Below are 17356 nucleotides of genomic sequence, written 5' to 3'. Positions count from 1 at the left end.
CCAGTACAGGAAAAGCGGTGTGGATAATGACATGGCATGACATTTGGAATACTGTCCAACCGACAACATGGTGGCAGATTTTTCAACAAAACCAGCAACAAAAGTTAAGTTTAATTCATCTGTCAAGTTCATGTTTGGGAACTAAAATGTTTGTTCATTTGCATACGGTTTAAATCTTAAGTTTTTCCGATGTTTAGAAGAATATAACAATGATTTGCATCGCAAATGGTGACATCTGTCGGTGAGTTGATGACAGTGCCCCACACGGCCAGCAGCCAATCATATCACAGCGGGGTGTGTCCTGTTCTTCCGCTTTCGTGCCGAACAGACTGCCGTTTTCAAGCAGGGGATCCATTCAGCGCTACTTTAAAAAACGATGCAATCTTTCATTCGTCTCGTCTAACAAATAGATGCACAGAGATCAAGTGCGGATTTGTTGAGATTGTTAGGGGAGGGATTTCACTGGTCACCGAACCATAGAGTCATGGTTTCAAATCAAAACCAAAAATATCTCTGAACAGCTTACAAGCAAACAATGAAACAAAGAAATAAAATTATCACAAAACATGTATCTCTCATGCCATTAATATCCCCATAAGAAATAAAAACAACACAAAAACAGTACTGATGCATTCCGGGAGCCTCAGCCAATCAGATGGCTGGTTAGAGAAATGTGAGTCGTGTGCTTTGGGCAGTGTGTTTTCATCTATTTTTTTGCAGTCTGTTGTCTAAACCTGTGATGTATCTTGCTTGCAATAACATGAATGATAAGACAGACTACAACATCGTGGACAGCTGCCATTTTGTCCAGCTTTCTCCTGCACTATCAGCCAAAGAACGTATTCACATAATGTTTATGTCACAGTCAATTTGAAGCATAGATGTCTCAGATTTTGGCCGGCAGGGTGTGCTAACATGCACTCTGAAATACCTCAAGGGGAACATGCCCGATGGTCGAGCGAGTTGCTCAGTCCATATAATAGAGTCGCATTACAAGGCGCGTCATATGTTTTGGGGAAGATTTAAGACTTTAAAGTGCGCCTGATGGTCACGAAAATACGATAACCACGATGAAACTATCTCTAAATGCAAAAAGAAATACTTGTAAACATATTTCACTTGAAGGATTCCTATTCTATCAATGACATTATGTTGCGATGGCCCCCAGTGGCCCCCATTAATAAGTTAGGGTCCCACAACAGGTGTTCCATCAGACGCACACAATAGCCTGTGTGTGCTAACTTCAGCTCGCTTCCAGAAACGTCTGTGACTATGTCAGGAATGAAATCGGCATTAGCCGCAACGTGCTTCCTTTTTAAATGCTCGTTTATCACTGTTGTGCTGCTAGGAAAGGGAGGTTTACATCGTAGGACGTAATTTTGTGAAATGCCCCCATGGTCCGGTCCAAATCGGGGTCGCACACATTGCACCGTGTGCGGCAGGAACAAGTCAAGGTAGCACGGTGGAAACAATATAAGACAAAGTTGCCGCATGAGCTTTGACTTGACCAAACAAAATGTGTGTTTGTCTTTTTGTGTCCTGCAGACGTCTGTGAAAACGATCTCCGTTCTGTGAAAGAGGAGCCAGACTTGACTCACATCAAAAAGGAGGAGGAGGAGGAGGAGATCAACAAGTCACCAGTGAACATTCTCCCTATAAAGACTGAAGATGAGAATGAGGACAAAAGAGGGGCGGAGCCTACAAGCAGCAGCTCAAGTCATCACGTGACAAAAGAAGTTGATGTCGACCACTGGGGGCCATCACAAGCACATAATAAGGACACATCATCAGACGCTCATGACGATGATGATGATGGGCAAGCTAAAGGTGAAAGGGCATGTCACACTGACTCATTCACTTCAAAGCTGTTTTTAAAAGGGCACAGAAAAACACACAGTGGTGAAAAACCTTTTTCTTGCTCAGTTTGTGGGAAATGCTTCTCTCAAAAGTCTAATTTAGTAAGGCACACAAGAACGCACAGTGGAGAAAAACCTTTTTCTTGCTCAGTGTGTGGCAAAAGCTTCTCTCAAAAGTTTCATTTAACAATCCACACAAGAATGCACAGTGGAGAAAAACCTTTTTCTTGCTCAGTTTGTGGCAAGAGTTTCTCTCAAAAGGGCCATTTAACAACCCACACAAGAACACACAGTGGAGAAAAACCCTTTTCCTGCTCAGTTTGTGGAAAATGCTTCCCTTAAAAGGCAAGGTTAATAGAACACACAAGAACACACAGTGGTGAAAAACCTTTTTCTTGCTCAGTTTGTGGTAAAAGCTTCTCCCAAAATTCTCATTTAACAAGGCACGCAAGAACACACAGTGGAGAAAAACCTTTTTCTGCTCAGTTTGGAGGAAAAGTTTCTCTCAAAAGTCACGATTAACAGAACACACAAGAATACACACTGCAAAAAACCCTTTTCCTGCTCAGTTTGTGGAAAGAGTTTCTATCGTAAGTCGCATTTAACGAGCCACACAAGAACACACACTGGAGACAAGCCATTCAGTTGCAGCGTTTGTGCTAAAAAATTCTTTTCTAAAAAGGGTGCTGAGAGACACAATTGTGCTGTTGAGAATTCCAGCGATCCTTGAAGCTTAAAAAAAGACAACAAAAAACTGAAGGAACTGACTCTTTGTGGTAAGATGTAAATGTGATTTTGAATAAAATATTATAAATTTAATTTTGCAAAGCTCTTTTATTGACACTAAGCCAATGTGATCAGTGCCAGAAGAACCAACTTGTCTGAGTGATAATTAGTTTTTTTTGTTTCCCATAATTACCTTTGCCTAGAACAACATTTGTTAACATTATGCTTTTCAGTTGTCTTTTTAATCGTAGTTAATGGAAAAGGTGTGAGAAGAAACTGTGCTTATGAAATCGGTGCCTTCCACAATCATCAATAAAATCACTTGTTCCACTTGCTCAAGTTGCCTTCATTATCCATCCATCCATCCATTATCCGCCGCTTATCCGGGGTCGGGTCGCGGTGCAGCAGGGAAGCCCAGACTTCCCGCTCCCCAGCCACATCTTCCAGCTCTGCCGGAGGGATGCCCAGGCGTTCCCAGGCCAGCCGGAGACGTAGTCTCTCCAGCGTGTCCTGGGTCGTCCTCTGGGCCTCCTGCCGGTGTGACATGCCCGGAACACCTCACCAGGGAGGCACCCAGGAGGCATCCTAAACAGATGCCCGAGCCACCTCATCTGGCTCCTCTCTACGTGGTGGGGGAGCGGCTCGACACTGAGTCCCTCCCGGATGGGCCGAGCTTCTCACCCTATCTCTAAGGGAGAGCCCAGACACCCTGCGGAGGTAACTCATTACGGCCGCCTTTATCCGAGATCTTGTTCTTTCGATCGCGACCCACAGTTCGTGACCATAGGTGAGGGTAGGAACGAAGATCGACCGGTAAATCGAGAGCTTCGCCTTTTGGCTCAGCTCCCTCTTCACCACGACAGACCGATACAGCGTCCATCTTTTTTTCATTATTCTTTCGTTTTATTTTTATGTTTTCTTGTAAGTCGACTATTTTTTGTGTATTAAGCTGACCAGCGAATTCATATTTTGTTATCCATGAGTTTAAATGTTTTACTTTTCCTGGACATTGGCTTTCTATAAATTTCCAGTCCTTACACATCAATTGTTGTTTCGGATCCTTTTTGTTAGCTTTTTTTTACTGTTTGTTTTCCCCATGTTGGAAGACAGCGGTTCACCTAGGGTGACTAAACTGTCCTCCAGTCCCTGAACAGGGTGACAATTGCTCTGTCTTCTACCACAAGTGGCGCGGAATTCTTTGCCTCTGCTTCCCAGACAGTTGTCAGTTAATTTTCCTGTTCCAAAATGAGGTTGCAAGCCTCCATGCACACTCTTACATTCACACTATATTTTTTCCTTTTTTTTTTCTCTTTTCTAACGCGCGTGGAGGATACACCCTGTTATCCTCTATCAGTTTTATCGACTATCTCTGTCTCTTCACGTAACATTGACTAGTATTCTTACGGTTTTACACAGTTTTAAAGACTTACTCTGTCTAGGCGTAGTGGAGTCCGCCCTCCAATATCCACGGAATTTAACTACTTATTTGCAGAGGAGTCCGCCCTCCTGTTATTGCGGAATTTAACTACGTACCTTCACATGCACACATTTATCACACTCATTCATCACATTCGGACTTACCAAAGATGAGCTGAACGTCTCTCTCCGCAGCCTCCCTTCAACTTTCAGCCTTCCAGCAGCAGAGCCGAGGACCAGGTGCAAAAAAAAAAGAGAAACAAAAAAAAAGAAATCCTGGAAAAAAAGAAAAAAGAAATCCTCGTTGTGGCCACGATTGTCCCCGGTCGTCGGCTTCGCCCCTGGACGCCTCCAGTATGTTGGGTTCACGGCGCCGAAGGACCAATTGTATGTCAGGTTCGCCAATTTGACATATCGTGTTCGTAAGCTAAAAGGAGAGGACAAACAGCTCTTGTGGAGACAGAAAGGTTAACAAAGTTTATTTGACAACTTTATCTCCCCCCTGTTCCTCGATGCTTTTCACACATTCCCTTTTATAACATCGGGGAATCAGATTACACTTCAAGAAATCAGATTACACTCAAGGGTGGTACAGTTCGTCTTCTCAAAAGCTGGTTTAGTCCGGTTTATCATGAGCGTGCCGCCATGGGTCGCAGCTGACTTTGACGTCAACATCTTTTATCAGGACGCACGATGTTGCTTGCTTCAGACTTCGATGCCAACTTATCAGGGCTCCTCACGATGTTGTTTACTTCATCCTCACTTCTGAAGAAGTGCCACCGCCCCGCCAATTGCAGACACCTCTCTGCAGTAGAGGTGTCTCCCTGTATCACCCCTCACACTGCAAACACTCAGCATAGTTCACTCTATTAAACTGTTGTTATATGCGCTACATATTAAAATAAGCTGCATCACGGCAAATGTATAATAACCTCTTAATATTATTCTAACAGCATCACAGCGGAGGCTGCACCGATCCGCCTGTCGATCTCCCGCTCCATCCTCCCCTCACTCGTGAACAAGACCCCAAGATACTTAAACTCCTCCACTTGGGGCAGGATTTCCTCCCCGACCTGGAGAAAGAAGAAAGATTTTATTCTCGTTACATGCTGATGTCAAAAGAAGTCTCCCCAAAAACGTGTGCGTGTGTGCGCTCCGTGCACGTGCGAGCCCCCTCTCAGACATTCCCTTCTTTTGGGGAATGCCCAAATAGGACATGAATATCTAATTTTCCCTTGTTGCATATGCATTCCCATCCCGCTAGTCTTCGGGATTTCCCTCCAAAAGACCCCCAGAGGGAGAGCAGATGCGTCTCCCCTTTGATACGACCAGTCTACTAGTGACCACCTTCAATTACTCTCATACCCTGGAAGGTCACTGACCTGGCGAGAGAATTCGTCCAACACTCACTCAGTGGTGCGAAAGTGTGTTTCTGTATATTATTTGTCCAGCCGTGGTGTCATAAATGATGGTATTTTGATGTGGATTCATTCAAGTAGGACAAAGTAGGACTTCACTGAAGGCACCTTAAATTACTCTCATAGCCTGGAAGGTCACTGACCTGGCGAGAGAATTGCCCCCACCATAAACAATGCTCAGGCCTATTTTCTCTCAGGGCAGTATCTGGTTACATCGGAACTTCAGAACCAAGACTGGTCACTTCTGTGAGCTCCAGTCCCTTCATAGTTTCATAAAGAGAATTACTTCCCATAACTATATTAGGCCATTTAAAAATACACGACTTTTTTTTTCATTTATTTCAATTTATATTTAAGCTTTCTTATGTAATACTACAATATTTATTTTAATGTTAAATTATATCAATATTAATTTAAACCTTTTTATTTCACACTTGAATATTTCTTAACATATTTATTCATTTGAATATGTATGCAATTTAAATTATTCCATCCATCCAGCCATTTTCTGCCGCTCATCCGGGGTCGGGTTATTGAATTAATTTTTTTAGTATTTTTTATATTTCAATATTTATTTCAATATTAGGACTCTTCTCAATGAGCTCAATATTTATAAAATGTTTCCATATTTCTTATTAATTAAATTAGGTCTGTATGTGGTTGCCAATTTTAATATTTCCCTATTTCATTATATAAATAATCCAACGTATAAAAAATATAATATAGCATGAAAAAAAAATTGGTATATTTGACAAATGATTTAAGTTTTTCCGAAGTGAGATTCTGCTTAGCAACAAACCCCAAACACTTGATAGAGCTCAACCTAGAAAGTGGTTTTAGCTCGTCAGAAATTTATTCAGAAAGCGAAATATTAAATGTATGTGAGGGGATATTTGAAGAGTTCGAGTTTTGTTCAATGGACCATACATATACAAGCCAGCCAAACACAGCGAGAAAACCAGCGCTGACTCCAGGCGCCATCAGGTTGCCAACTCCTGACAAAACCTTTAAGAGAAACTGAGACTATTTGCGTTTCTCTGTCTGGTTCTTTTTATAGTTCAACTTCGAGTTCTGTTTTTCACCTTTTCACGGCGTAATGAAGGCCAGTTGAGCAAGTGGAACAAGTGATTTTATTGATGATTGTGGAAGGCACCGATTTCATAAGCACAGTTTCTTCTCACACTTTTTCCATTAGGTACAATTAAAAAGACAACTGAAAAGCATAATGTTAACAAATGCTGTTCCAGGCAAAGGCAATTAATTTTATTTACATGTTTGATGTAAACACACAAAAAAAAACTCATCACTCAGACACATTGGTTATTCTGGCACTGATCACATTGGCTTTGTGTCAATAAAAGAGCTTTGCAAAATTCAATTTCATCATATTTTATTGAAAATCACATTTACATCTTACCACAAAGAGTCGGTTCTTTCATTTTTAAAATTTTTTTTAATCTTCAAGGATTCTCACCAGCACAATTGTGTCTCTCAGCATGCTGTTTAGTGGAGAATCTTTTAGCACAAACGCTGAAACTGAATGGCTTGTCTCCCCTGTGCGTTCTTGTGTGGATTCGTAAATGTGACTTTCGAGAGAAACTCTTGCCACAAACTGAGCATGAAAAAGTTTTTTCTCCAGTGAGTTTTCTGTTAAATTTCCTTTTTGAGAGAAGCATTTTCCACAAATTGAGCATGAAAAAGGTTTATCTCCACTGTGCTTTCTTGTGTGGTTTGTTCAATGCAACTTTTGAGAGAAGCTCTTGGCACAAACTGAGCAGGAAAAAGGGTTTTCTCCACTGTGCTTTCTTGTGTGGCTTGTTAAACCTCCCTTTTGAGAGAAGCATTTTCCACAAACCGAGCAGGAAAATGTTTTTTCTCCACTGTGTGTTCTTGTGTGGCATGTTAAATGCGACTTTCGAGAGAAACTCTTGCCACAAATTGAGGAAGAAAAAGGTTTATCTCCACTGTGTGTTCTTGTGTGCCTTACTAAATGAGTCTTTTGAGAGAAGCATTTGCCAAAAACGGAGCAAGAAAATGGTTTTTCTCCACTGTGTGTTCTTGTGTGGCTTGTTAAATTTGCCTTATGAGAGAAGCATTTTCCACAAACTGTGCAGGAAAAAGATTTTTCACCACTGTGTGTTCTTGTGTGACGTGTTAAATTTGACTTTCTAGAGAAGCTTTTTCCACAAACTGAGCAAGAAAAAGGTTTTTCTCCACTGTGCGTTCTTGTGTGATATGTTAAACCTGCCTTTTGAGAGAAGCATTTTCCACAGAGCAGGAAAAACATGTTTCTCCACTGTGCTTTCTTGTGTGGCTTGTTAAACCTCCCTTTTGAGAGAAGCATTTTCCACAAACCGAGCAGGAAAATGGTTTTTCTCCACTGTGTGTTCTTGTGTGGCATGTTAAATGCGACTTTCGAGAGAAACTCTTGCCACAAATTGAGAAAGAAAAAGGTTTATCTCCACTGTGTGTTCTTGTGTGCCTTACTAAATGAGTCTTTCGAGAGAAGCATTTGCCACAAACTGAGCAAGAAATTTTTTTTTCTCCACTGTGTGTTCTTGTGTGGCTTGTTAAATTTGCCTTATGAGAGAAGCATTTTCCACAAACTGAGCAGGAAAAAGATTTTTCACCACTGTGTGTTCTTGTGTGACGTGTTAAATTTGACTTTCTAGAGAAGCTTTTTCCACAAACTGAGCAAGAAAAAGGTTTTTCTCCACTGTGTGTTCTTGCGTGTTCTGTTAAATTTGCCTTTTGAGAGAAGCATTTTCCACAAACAGAGCAGGAAAAAGATGTTTCACCACTGTGTGTTCTTGTGCGGCATGTTAAATGCGACTTTCGAGAGAAACTCTTGCCACAAACTGAGCAGGAAAAAGGTTTATCTCCACTGTGTGTTCTCGTGTGCCTTACTAAATGAGTCTTTCGAGAGAAGCATTTGCCACAAACCGAGCAAGAAAATGGTTTTTCTCCACTGTGTGTTCTTGTGTGGCTTGTTAAATTTGCCTTATGAGAGAAGCATTTTCCACAAACTGAGCAGGAAAAAGATTTTTCACCACTGTGTGTTCTTGTGTGACGTGTTAAATTTGACTTTCTAGAGAAGCTTTTTCCACAAACTGAGCAAGAGAAAGGTTTTTCTCCATTGTCGTTCTTGTGTGCCTTACTAAAGACTTTCGAGAGAAGCATTTCCCACAAACTGAGCAAGAAAAAGGTTTTTCACCACTGTGTGTTCTTGTGTGCGGTTTTAAAGACAGCTTTGCAGTGAATGAATCAGTGTGTCATGCCCTTTCACCTTTAGTTTGCTCATTATCATCATCATCATCATGAGCATCTGATAATGTGTCCTCATAATGTGCTTGTGATGGGCCCCAGTAGTCTTCATCACCTTCACTTGTCACGTGATGACTTGAGCTGCTGCTTGTAGGCTCCGCCCCTCTGTTGTCCTCACTCTCATCCTTGTTTTCATCTTCAGTTTTTATAGGGACAACGTTCAGTGGTGACTTGTTGATCTCCTCCTCCTCCTCCTCCTCTTTGATGTGAGTCAAGTCTGGCTCCTCTTTCACAGAACAGAGATCATTTTGTCTGATGTCTGCAGGACACAAAAAGACATTTGGTTCGGTCAAGTCAAACCTCATGCGGCGACTTTGTCTTATATTGTTTCTACCGTGCTAAATTGACTTGTGCCTGCCGAACACGGAGCAATGCGTGGTGCGACCCCGATTTGGACCGGTCCATGAGGGCATTTCACAAAACTACGTCCTAAGATGTAAACCTCCCTTTCCGAGCTGCACAACAGTGATAAACGAGCATTTAAAAAGGAAGCACGTTGCGGCTGATGCCCGATTTAATTCCTGACATAGTTACAGACGTTTCTGGAAGCGAGCTGAAGTTAGCACACACAGGCTATTGTGTGCGTCTGATGGAACACCTGTTGTGGGACCCTAACATATTAATGGGGGCCACTGGGGGCCATCGCAACATCATGTCATCGATAAAATAGGAATCCCTCAAGTAAAATATGCTTACAAGTATTTCATTTTGCATTTAGAGATAGAACTAAATGTTCCCGGGTTTGTTGGTAGAAAAGGGGGTTGTGACGTTCTCCCTTTTTAAGCCCATAGTAAGCCAAAGATGCAGGTGCATTCCTTGCGGCATGCGCTTGTTCACTGATGAGATCCGTGCAACCTTGGCTGGATGCATTAAATGTATTTTAAATGTTTGGATGAGGTGAAACTACGCACCTATGCACAAAACAGAGCAGGGCACAGGTAACAGAAGAATTCGGAATGGGTGCTGAAACACCACACCCTGCTAGTGACATGGAGTATTCTACATCTGAAATTAACTCTGCCAAAAGTCTTCACCAATGAGCCGAAATCTTTAGTATGATGATGCGCACCGATAGTTAATGTGATTTGTGGCTCAGCGAACAGAGACAATTCATAGCGTTTCCTCTGCTCTGGGGCAAGGCACACATGCGAGGCAGCACCGGTAGACATCACAAATACATAATCCTAATGCAAGATGCGCTTCTGACTCTCGAAATTGGGTGAATGTATCCTGACAAACCAAATCATCAGAACTCAGTGTTCAATGCAAAGGACCAATTGGTGGTTTGAATGGGTGGAGGCGGCTTCACCGCGCAGACCAGAGCAGGAACAGGACGTACCAGCTGCGGGAGGATGGAGACCCTGGTCTCAGAGCTAACCAGTCGACTGGAACGGAGGACAAAATATGCTTCCCCCAGCGGATGTGCACAGTCAAATTCAGTCCCTTCTGGCAATTCAGTCCCACTCGAATTCCAGTGTTTGTTTCAGTGCAGGTTCGGACCATGGCAGTGACTCGGCCAATCTCAAGAGTTCTACAAGCGTGACAGTGTTGTTGCTCACTGGGATATGGAGAAGAACCTTGCAAAGCGTGGAATTTCTTGTTCCACCATCAAAAACTGTTGTCCATCAATCGTCACCGGAATGCCAAGACCTGCCGGTCCTTGAATGCTGAGGCTCCGCGGGCACCCCTATCGTGGAATGGGGTCCCAATCGGGTTGAGGCGTCAACTGTGCGTTTGGAAGCCATAGTGTCAGGGTCGCCTTTTGGCGAGGAGGAAGGTGGACCCAAAAGGCGAGGAGGCAGGGAATGGATGTCGTTCAGGGGGTTTATTAAAGGGGTTCAACAAAGGAAGACAACCGGGACGGGAGCAAAATAACTACAGAACCAACGTGACGAACAGACGAGGGGGGCGAGGAACAAAACAGAGGCAAAAGGCTGAGGAAGGCAAACGAGAACGAGGAGGGGAACAAAAGCAAGAGCATGAACATGAACGTGAGCGAAACGTGGTCGTGGCAGTCCGTAACTTGCGGCAATGACCCGACACTGAGTAGTGGGTCTGGGAGGCTTAAATAGTCCGAGTAATCAGGGGAGCAGATGGGAAACAGGTGCGTGATGAGGGTAACAGGGAACAGGTGCGTGGCTTGGTGAGGGCGAGGTGCTGAGGGGAAACGCCCCTACTCGGCTGATCAAACATAAACAAGGTGCACATGGCAGGGAGGTGAGAAAATAACAACACAAACAATAACCAAAACCGCATGCACACGAAAACAATAACAAAAACCCTGTCATGCCCGACGCGGATCATGACAGTACCCCCCCCCCCTCAAGGGACGGATTCCAGACGTCCTCAAAAAGAAAAAAAAAAACAAAAAGAACACCATGTCCAAAAACGAGGGTGGGCGGAAGGGGTCGGGAGGTGGGTCAGCGACCCGTGATCGAGGCCGGTCTGGCGGCTGCCCGGGAGGCCAGACCAGCGGGTCCTTCCGTGGCCATTCAGGCGGCCGTCCGGGTGGCCGAACCCGCAAGTCCAGTCGTGGCCATTCGGGCGGACGTCCCGGGCGACCCGAACGCCACATGGAGTCCGCTGAAGGGGCTGGGACGAGAAGCGGCGGTGGGGCCCCGGGAGCAGCAGGGGCAGGAACTTGGAGGGGTGACGAACCAGGTGCAGCCGAGACCGGAACGTGGAGGGGCGACGAGTCGTCGAGTGTCGCCGACGCAGGAACGTGGAGCGGCGGATGGTTGCCGAGTCCCGCCGAGTCAGGAACGTGGAGCGGCGGATGGTTGCCGAGTCCCGCCGAGTCAGGAACGTGGAGCGGCGGCTGGTCGTCGAATCCCGCCGAGTCAGGAACGTGGAGCGGCGGCTGGTCGTCGAATCCCGCCGAGTCAGGAACGTGGAGCGGCGGCTGGTCGTCGAATCCCGCCGAGTCAGGAACGTGGAGCGGCGGCTGGTCGTCGAATCCCGCCGAGTCAGGAACGTGGAGCGGCGGCTGGTCGTCGAATCCCGCCGAGTCAGGAACGTGGAGCGGCGGCTGGTCGTCGAATCCCGCCGAGTCAGGAACGTGGAGCGGCGGCTGGTCGTCGAATCCCGCCGAGACAGGAACGTGGAGCGGCGGCTGGTCGTCGAGCGTCGCCGAGACAGGGACGTGGAGCGGCGGCTGGTCGACGAACCCCGCCGAGTCAGGAACGTGGAGCGGGGGCTGGTCGTCGAACCCCGCCGACACAGGAACGTGGAGCGGCAGCTGGGCGTCGAACCCTGCAGAGACAACAACGTGGAGCGGCGGTGGGTCGTCGTCCACCGCCGAGGCAGGAACCAGGAGCGACCGTGGGTCGTCGAGCGCTGCCAGGACCAAGGCGAGCAGTGGTGACGGGTCGTCGGATGCTGCCGAGGCCAGAGCGGGGCGCGATGGTGGGTCGTCGTGCGTCGCCGAGGGTGAGGCGTGACGCGGCGGCGGACCGTCGTCCATCGCGGGCACCGGAACCGGGATCGGCGGCTGGTCGTCGAACCCTGCCGAGACAAGAAGGTGGAGCGGCGGTGGGTCGTCGTCCACCGCCGAGACAGGAACCAGGAGCGGCGGTGGGTCGTCGTCCACCGCCGAGGCAGGAACCAGGAGCGACCGTGGGTCGTCGAGCGCTGCCGGGACCAAGGCGAGCAGTGGTGACGGGTCGTTGGATGCTGCCGAGGCCAGAGCGGGGCGCGATGGTGGGTCGTCGTGCGTCGCAGAGGCTGAGGCGTGACGCGGCGGCGGACAGTCGTCCATCGCGGGCACCGGAACCGGGATCGGCGGCTGGTCGTCGAACCCTGCCGAGACAGGTACCAGGAGCGGCGGTGGGTCGTCGTCCACCGCCGAGACAGGAACGTGGAGCGGGGGCTGGTCGTCGAACCCCGCCGACACAGGAACGTGGAGCGGCAGCTGGGCGTCGAACCCTGCAGAGACAACAACGTGGAGCGGCGGTGGGTCGTCGTCCACCGCCGAGGCAGGAACCAGGAGCGACCGTGGGTCGTCGAGCGCTGCCGGGACCAAGGCGAGCAGTGGTGACGGGTCGTTGGATGCTGCCGAGGCCAGAGCGGGGCGCGATGGTGGGTCGTCGTGCGTCGCAGAGGCTGAGGCGTGACGCGGCGGCGGACAGTCGTCCATCGCGGGCACCGGAACCGGGATCGGCGGCTGGTCGTCGAACCCTGCCGAGACAGGTACCAGGAGCGGCGGTGGGTCGTCGTCCACCGCCGAGACAGGAACGTGGAGCGGGGGCTGGTCGTCGAACCCCGCCGACACAGGAACGTGGAGCGGCAGCTGGGCGTCGAACCCTGCAGAGACAACAACGTGGAGCGGCGGTGGGTCGTCGTCCACCGCCGAGGCAGGAACCAGGAGCGACCGTGGGTCGTCGAGCGCTGCCGGGACCAAGGCGAGCAGTGGTGACGGGTCGTTGGATGCTGCCGAGGCCAGAGCGGGGCGCGATGGTGGGTCGTCGTGCGTCGCCGAGGCTGAGGCGTGAAGCGGCGGCGGACCGTCGTCCATCGCGGGCACCGGAACCGGGATCGGCGGCTGGTCGTCGAACCCTGCCGAGACAGGAACGTGGAGCGGCGGTGGGTCGTCGTCCACCGCCGAGACAGGAACGTGGAGCGGGGGCTGGTCGTCGAACCCCGCCGACACAGGAACGTGGAGCGGCAGCTGGGCGTCGAACCCTGCAGAGACAACAACGTGGAGCGGCGGTGGGTCGTCGTCCACCGCCGAGGCAGGAACCAGGAGCGACCGTGGGTCGTCGAGCGCTGCCGGGACCAAGGCGAGCAGTGGTGACGGGTCGTTGGATGCTGCCGAGGCCAGAGCGGGGCGCGATGGTGGGTCGTCGTGCGTCGCAGAGGCTGAGGCGTGACGCGGCGGCGGACAGTCGTCCATCGCGGGCACCGGAACCGGGATCGGCGGCTGGTCGTCGAACCCTGCCGAGACAGGTACCAGGAGCGGCGGTGGGTCGTCGTCCACCGCCGAGACAGGAACGTGGAGCGGGGGCTGGTCGTCGAACCCCGCCGACACAGGAACGTGGAGCGGCAGCTGGGCGTCGAACCCTGCAGAGACAACAACGTGGAGCGGCGGTGGGTCGTCGTCCACCGCCGAGGCAGGAACCAGGAGCGACCGTGGGTCGTCGAGCGCTGCCGGGACCAAGGCGAGCAGTGGTGACGGGTCGTTGGATGCTGCCGAGGCCAGAGCGGGGCGCGATGGTGGGTCGTCGTGCGTCGCCGAGGCTGAGGCGTGAAGCGGCGGCGGACCGTCGTCCATCGCGGGCACCGGAACCGGGATCGGCGGCTGGTCGTCGAACCCTGCCGAGACAGGAACGTGGAGCGGCGGTGGGTCGTCGTCCACCGCCGAGACAGGAACGTGGAGCGGGGGCTGGTCGTCGAACCCCGCCGACACAGGAACGTGGAGCGGCAGCTGGGCGTCGAACCCTGCAGAGACAACAACGTGGAGCGGCGGTGGGTCGTCGTCCACCGCCGAGGCAGGAACCAGGAGCGACTGTGGGTCGTCGAGCGCTGCCGAGACAAGAACGTGGAGCGGCGGTGGGTCGTCGTCCACCGCCGAGACAGGAACCAGGAGCGACCGTGGGTCGTCGAGCGCTGCCGGGACCAAGGCGAGCAGTGGCGACGGGTCGTCGGATGCTGCAGAGGCCAGAGCGGGGCGCGATGGTGGGTCGTCGTGCGTCGCCGAGGCTGAGGCGTGACGCGGCGGCGGACCGTCGTCCATCGCGGGCACCGGAACCGGGAGCGGCGGCGCTTCGTCAGGCGCCGCTGAGGCAGATACGGCAGGCGGCTGCTCGTCGTCCACCACGGATGCAGGGACCGGGAGTGACGGCTGCGGGCCGTGTTCTGCCGAAACGTGAGCTTGGGGCGGAAGCAAGGCGTGCTCCGCTCGAACGAGAACTTGGGACGGACGCCGGACGGGCTCTGCGTGAACGTGAACTTGGGGCGGGAGCGCGGCGTGATCGGCCTGAACGTGAACTTGGGTCGGGAGCAGGATGTGCTCCGCCTGAACGTGAACCTGGGACGGACGCACAACGTGCTCCGCCTGAACGTGAACCTGGGACGGACGCACAACGTGCTCCGCCTGAACTTGAACTGGGGACGGACGCACGACGTGCTCCGCTGGATCGGGAGCTGGGGTCGCAAGCAAGGCGCCGGGACGGGATTCGGCCGCCGATGGGGAGCCGGTACGGGGCTCAGCGGCCGGCGGGGAGCCGGGACACGGCTCGGCGGCCGGCGGGGAGCCGGGACAGGGCTCGGCGGCCGGCGGGGAGCCGGGACTGGGCTCGGCGGCCGGCGGGGAGCCGGGACTGGGCTCGGCGGCCGGCGGGGAGCCGGGACTGGGCTCGGCAGCCGGCGGGGAGCCGGGACTGGGCTCGGCAGCCGGCGGGGAGCCGGGACTGGGCTCGGCAGCCGGCGGGGAGCCGGGACTGGGCTCGGCAGCCGGCGGGGAGCCGGGACTGGGCTCGGCAGCCGGCGGGGAGCCGGGACTGGGCTCGGCAGCCGGCGGGGAGCCGGGACTGGGCTCGGCAGCCGGCGGGGAGCCGGGACTGGGCTCGGCAGCCGGCGGGGAGCCGGGACTGGGCTCGGCAGCCGGCGGGGAGCCGGGACTGGGCTCGGCAGCCGGCGGGGAGCCGGGACAGGGCTCGGCAGCCGGCGGGGAGCCGGGACAGGGCTCGGCAGCCGGCGGGGAGCCGGGACAGGGCTCGGCAGCCGGCGGGGAGCCGGGACAGGGCTCGGCAGCCGGCGGGGATCCGGAACGGGCCTCGGCCGCCGGCGGGGATCCGGAACGGGGCTCGGCCACTTCCGGGGAGCCGGAACGGGGCTCAGCAGCTGGCGAGAAACCGGAACGGGACTCAGCCGCTGGCGGGGAGCCAGAACGGAGCTCAGCAGCTGGCGAGGAGCCAGAACGGAGCTCAGCAGCGGGCGAGGAGCCGGAACGGGGCTCAGCAGCGGGCGAGGAGCCGGAACGGGGCTCAACCGTTGGCGAGGAGCCGGAGCGGGGCTCTTGAGGCTGCGGCTGATGTGGAGGCGGCGTGGGTTGCGGCAGCTGGTGTGGAGGCGGCATGGTCTGTGCAGCTGACGTAGGGGCTGCATGGGTCACTGCTGCTGGCGTGGAGGCGACGTGGGTTGCTGCAGCTGGCGTGGAGGCGACGTGGGTTGCTGCAGCTGGCGTGGAGGCGACGTGGGTCGCAGCAGCTGGCGTGGAGGCGACGGCGGGCCGAGCGCAGCAGTCGGTCCGGGCACAGCCGAACCGGGGGCCCTGATCCCTATCAGCCTGCCGCCATAGGGAATCAGGGGAACGAGAGGCACGAGGGACCGAGGTTACCGGGGCTGGTGAACGTGAGGTAGGAGATGCCAGGGGGACGTGATCAGGGGCCGAAACCGATGGTGAACGAGGTGTGCGACGTGACCGTGACTTGCGAGATTTTGGACGTGAAGCGCGCGAGGTGGAGTGGGAGACGGTCTCGAAAAACTCAAATGGTTCGGGGGGAGGAAGGTAACGGCTCAAAAATAACTCTGCGTTGCGCTGAGCGACTAAGAGAGCGGAAATATATTCGAAATCATAGTCGTGATCTGGATCGACAAAAATGTGAGGGGCAAGGTGCTCAAAATCATACTCGTAACCGGACTTACTTGAATCGTGAGGGGGTGAAAAGGCTTGGTGCTCAAAATCGTCTTCGTAATCAGAATCAATAATAAGGTGAGGGGGTATGACAGGCGGGTAGTCGTCGTCGTTACCGTGACACATGGGGGAAGAAACAAACGAGGCACGGGGCTGGTCGGCAGGCTGATGAGGGTGGTTGTCCGAGCGGCGGCGGCTGTGTCCTTCTTTGGTCGGGTCATTCTGTCAGGGTCGCCTTTTGGCGAGGAGGAAGGTGGACCCAAAAGGCGAGGAGGCAGGGAATGGATGTCGTTCAGGGGGTTTATTAAAGGGGTTCAACAAAGGAAGACAACCGGGACGGGAGCAAAATAACTACAGAACCAACGTGACGAACAGACGAGGGGGGCGAGGAACAAAACCGAGGCAAAAGGCTGAGGAAGGCAAACGAGAACGAGGAGGGGAACAAAAGCAAGAGCATGAACATGAACGTGAGCGAAACGTGGTCGTGCCAGTCCGTAACTTGCGGCAATGACCCGACACTGAGTAGTGGGTCTGGGAGGCTTAAATAGTCAGAGTAATCAGGGGAGCAGATGGGAAACAGGTGCGTGATGAGGGTAACAGGGAACAGGTGCGTGGCTTGGTGAGGGCGAGGTGCTGAGGGGAAACGCCCGTACTCGGCTGATCAAACATAAACAAGGTGCACATGGCAGGGAGGTGAGAAAATAACAACACAAACAGTAACCAAAACCGCATGCACACGAAAACAATAACAAAAACCCTGTCATGCCCGACGCGGATCATGACACATAGAAGCGTTGTCGGAGGAGGGGGTAGCGGTGGTGCCCCCGTGCTAGTGGAGCTCTTTGTGACAGGCATGGCGCTGGACCACAGGATGGCACATTTCAGGAAGTGGCTCGGTTTGGACCGCTCATCACCCAGTGACCCCACAGCAAGAGCACGTCCCACTCACAACCCATGTCTATAACCACCCCTACTTCTGTTAC

General features: G+C 52.2%; 1 protein-coding gene across 1 annotated transcript in view; it reads right to left on the bottom strand.

Moving 5' to 3' along the window:
- LOC148341695 (uncharacterized) overlaps positions 1–16594 on the bottom strand; it is a 59957-nt gene extending 43363 nt beyond the window's left edge. The window contains exons 1-2 of the mRNA XM_088287925.1: positions 16516–16594; positions 15479–15550 (exon numbers count right to left, since the gene is read on the bottom strand). Coding sequence (XP_088144051.1) covers positions 15479–15550; positions 16516–16594 — 151 coding nt within the window. The remainder of the gene's footprint in view (positions 1–15478; positions 15551–16515) is intronic.
- Between the last annotated feature and the right edge of the window lie 762 nt (positions 16595–17356).

This window comes from Idiotropiscis lumnitzeri, chromosome 2 (genome assembly GCF_059441095.1).
Source record: "Idiotropiscis lumnitzeri isolate Australia: NSW breed Sydney's pygmy pipehorse chromosome 2, RoL_Ilum_1.0, whole genome shotgun sequence".
NCBI lineage: Eukaryota > Metazoa > Chordata > Actinopteri > Syngnathiformes > Syngnathidae > Idiotropiscis > Idiotropiscis lumnitzeri.
The sequence above is the reverse complement of the archived record's forward strand: the minus strand, read 5'-3'. Positions and strand labels throughout refer to the sequence as shown.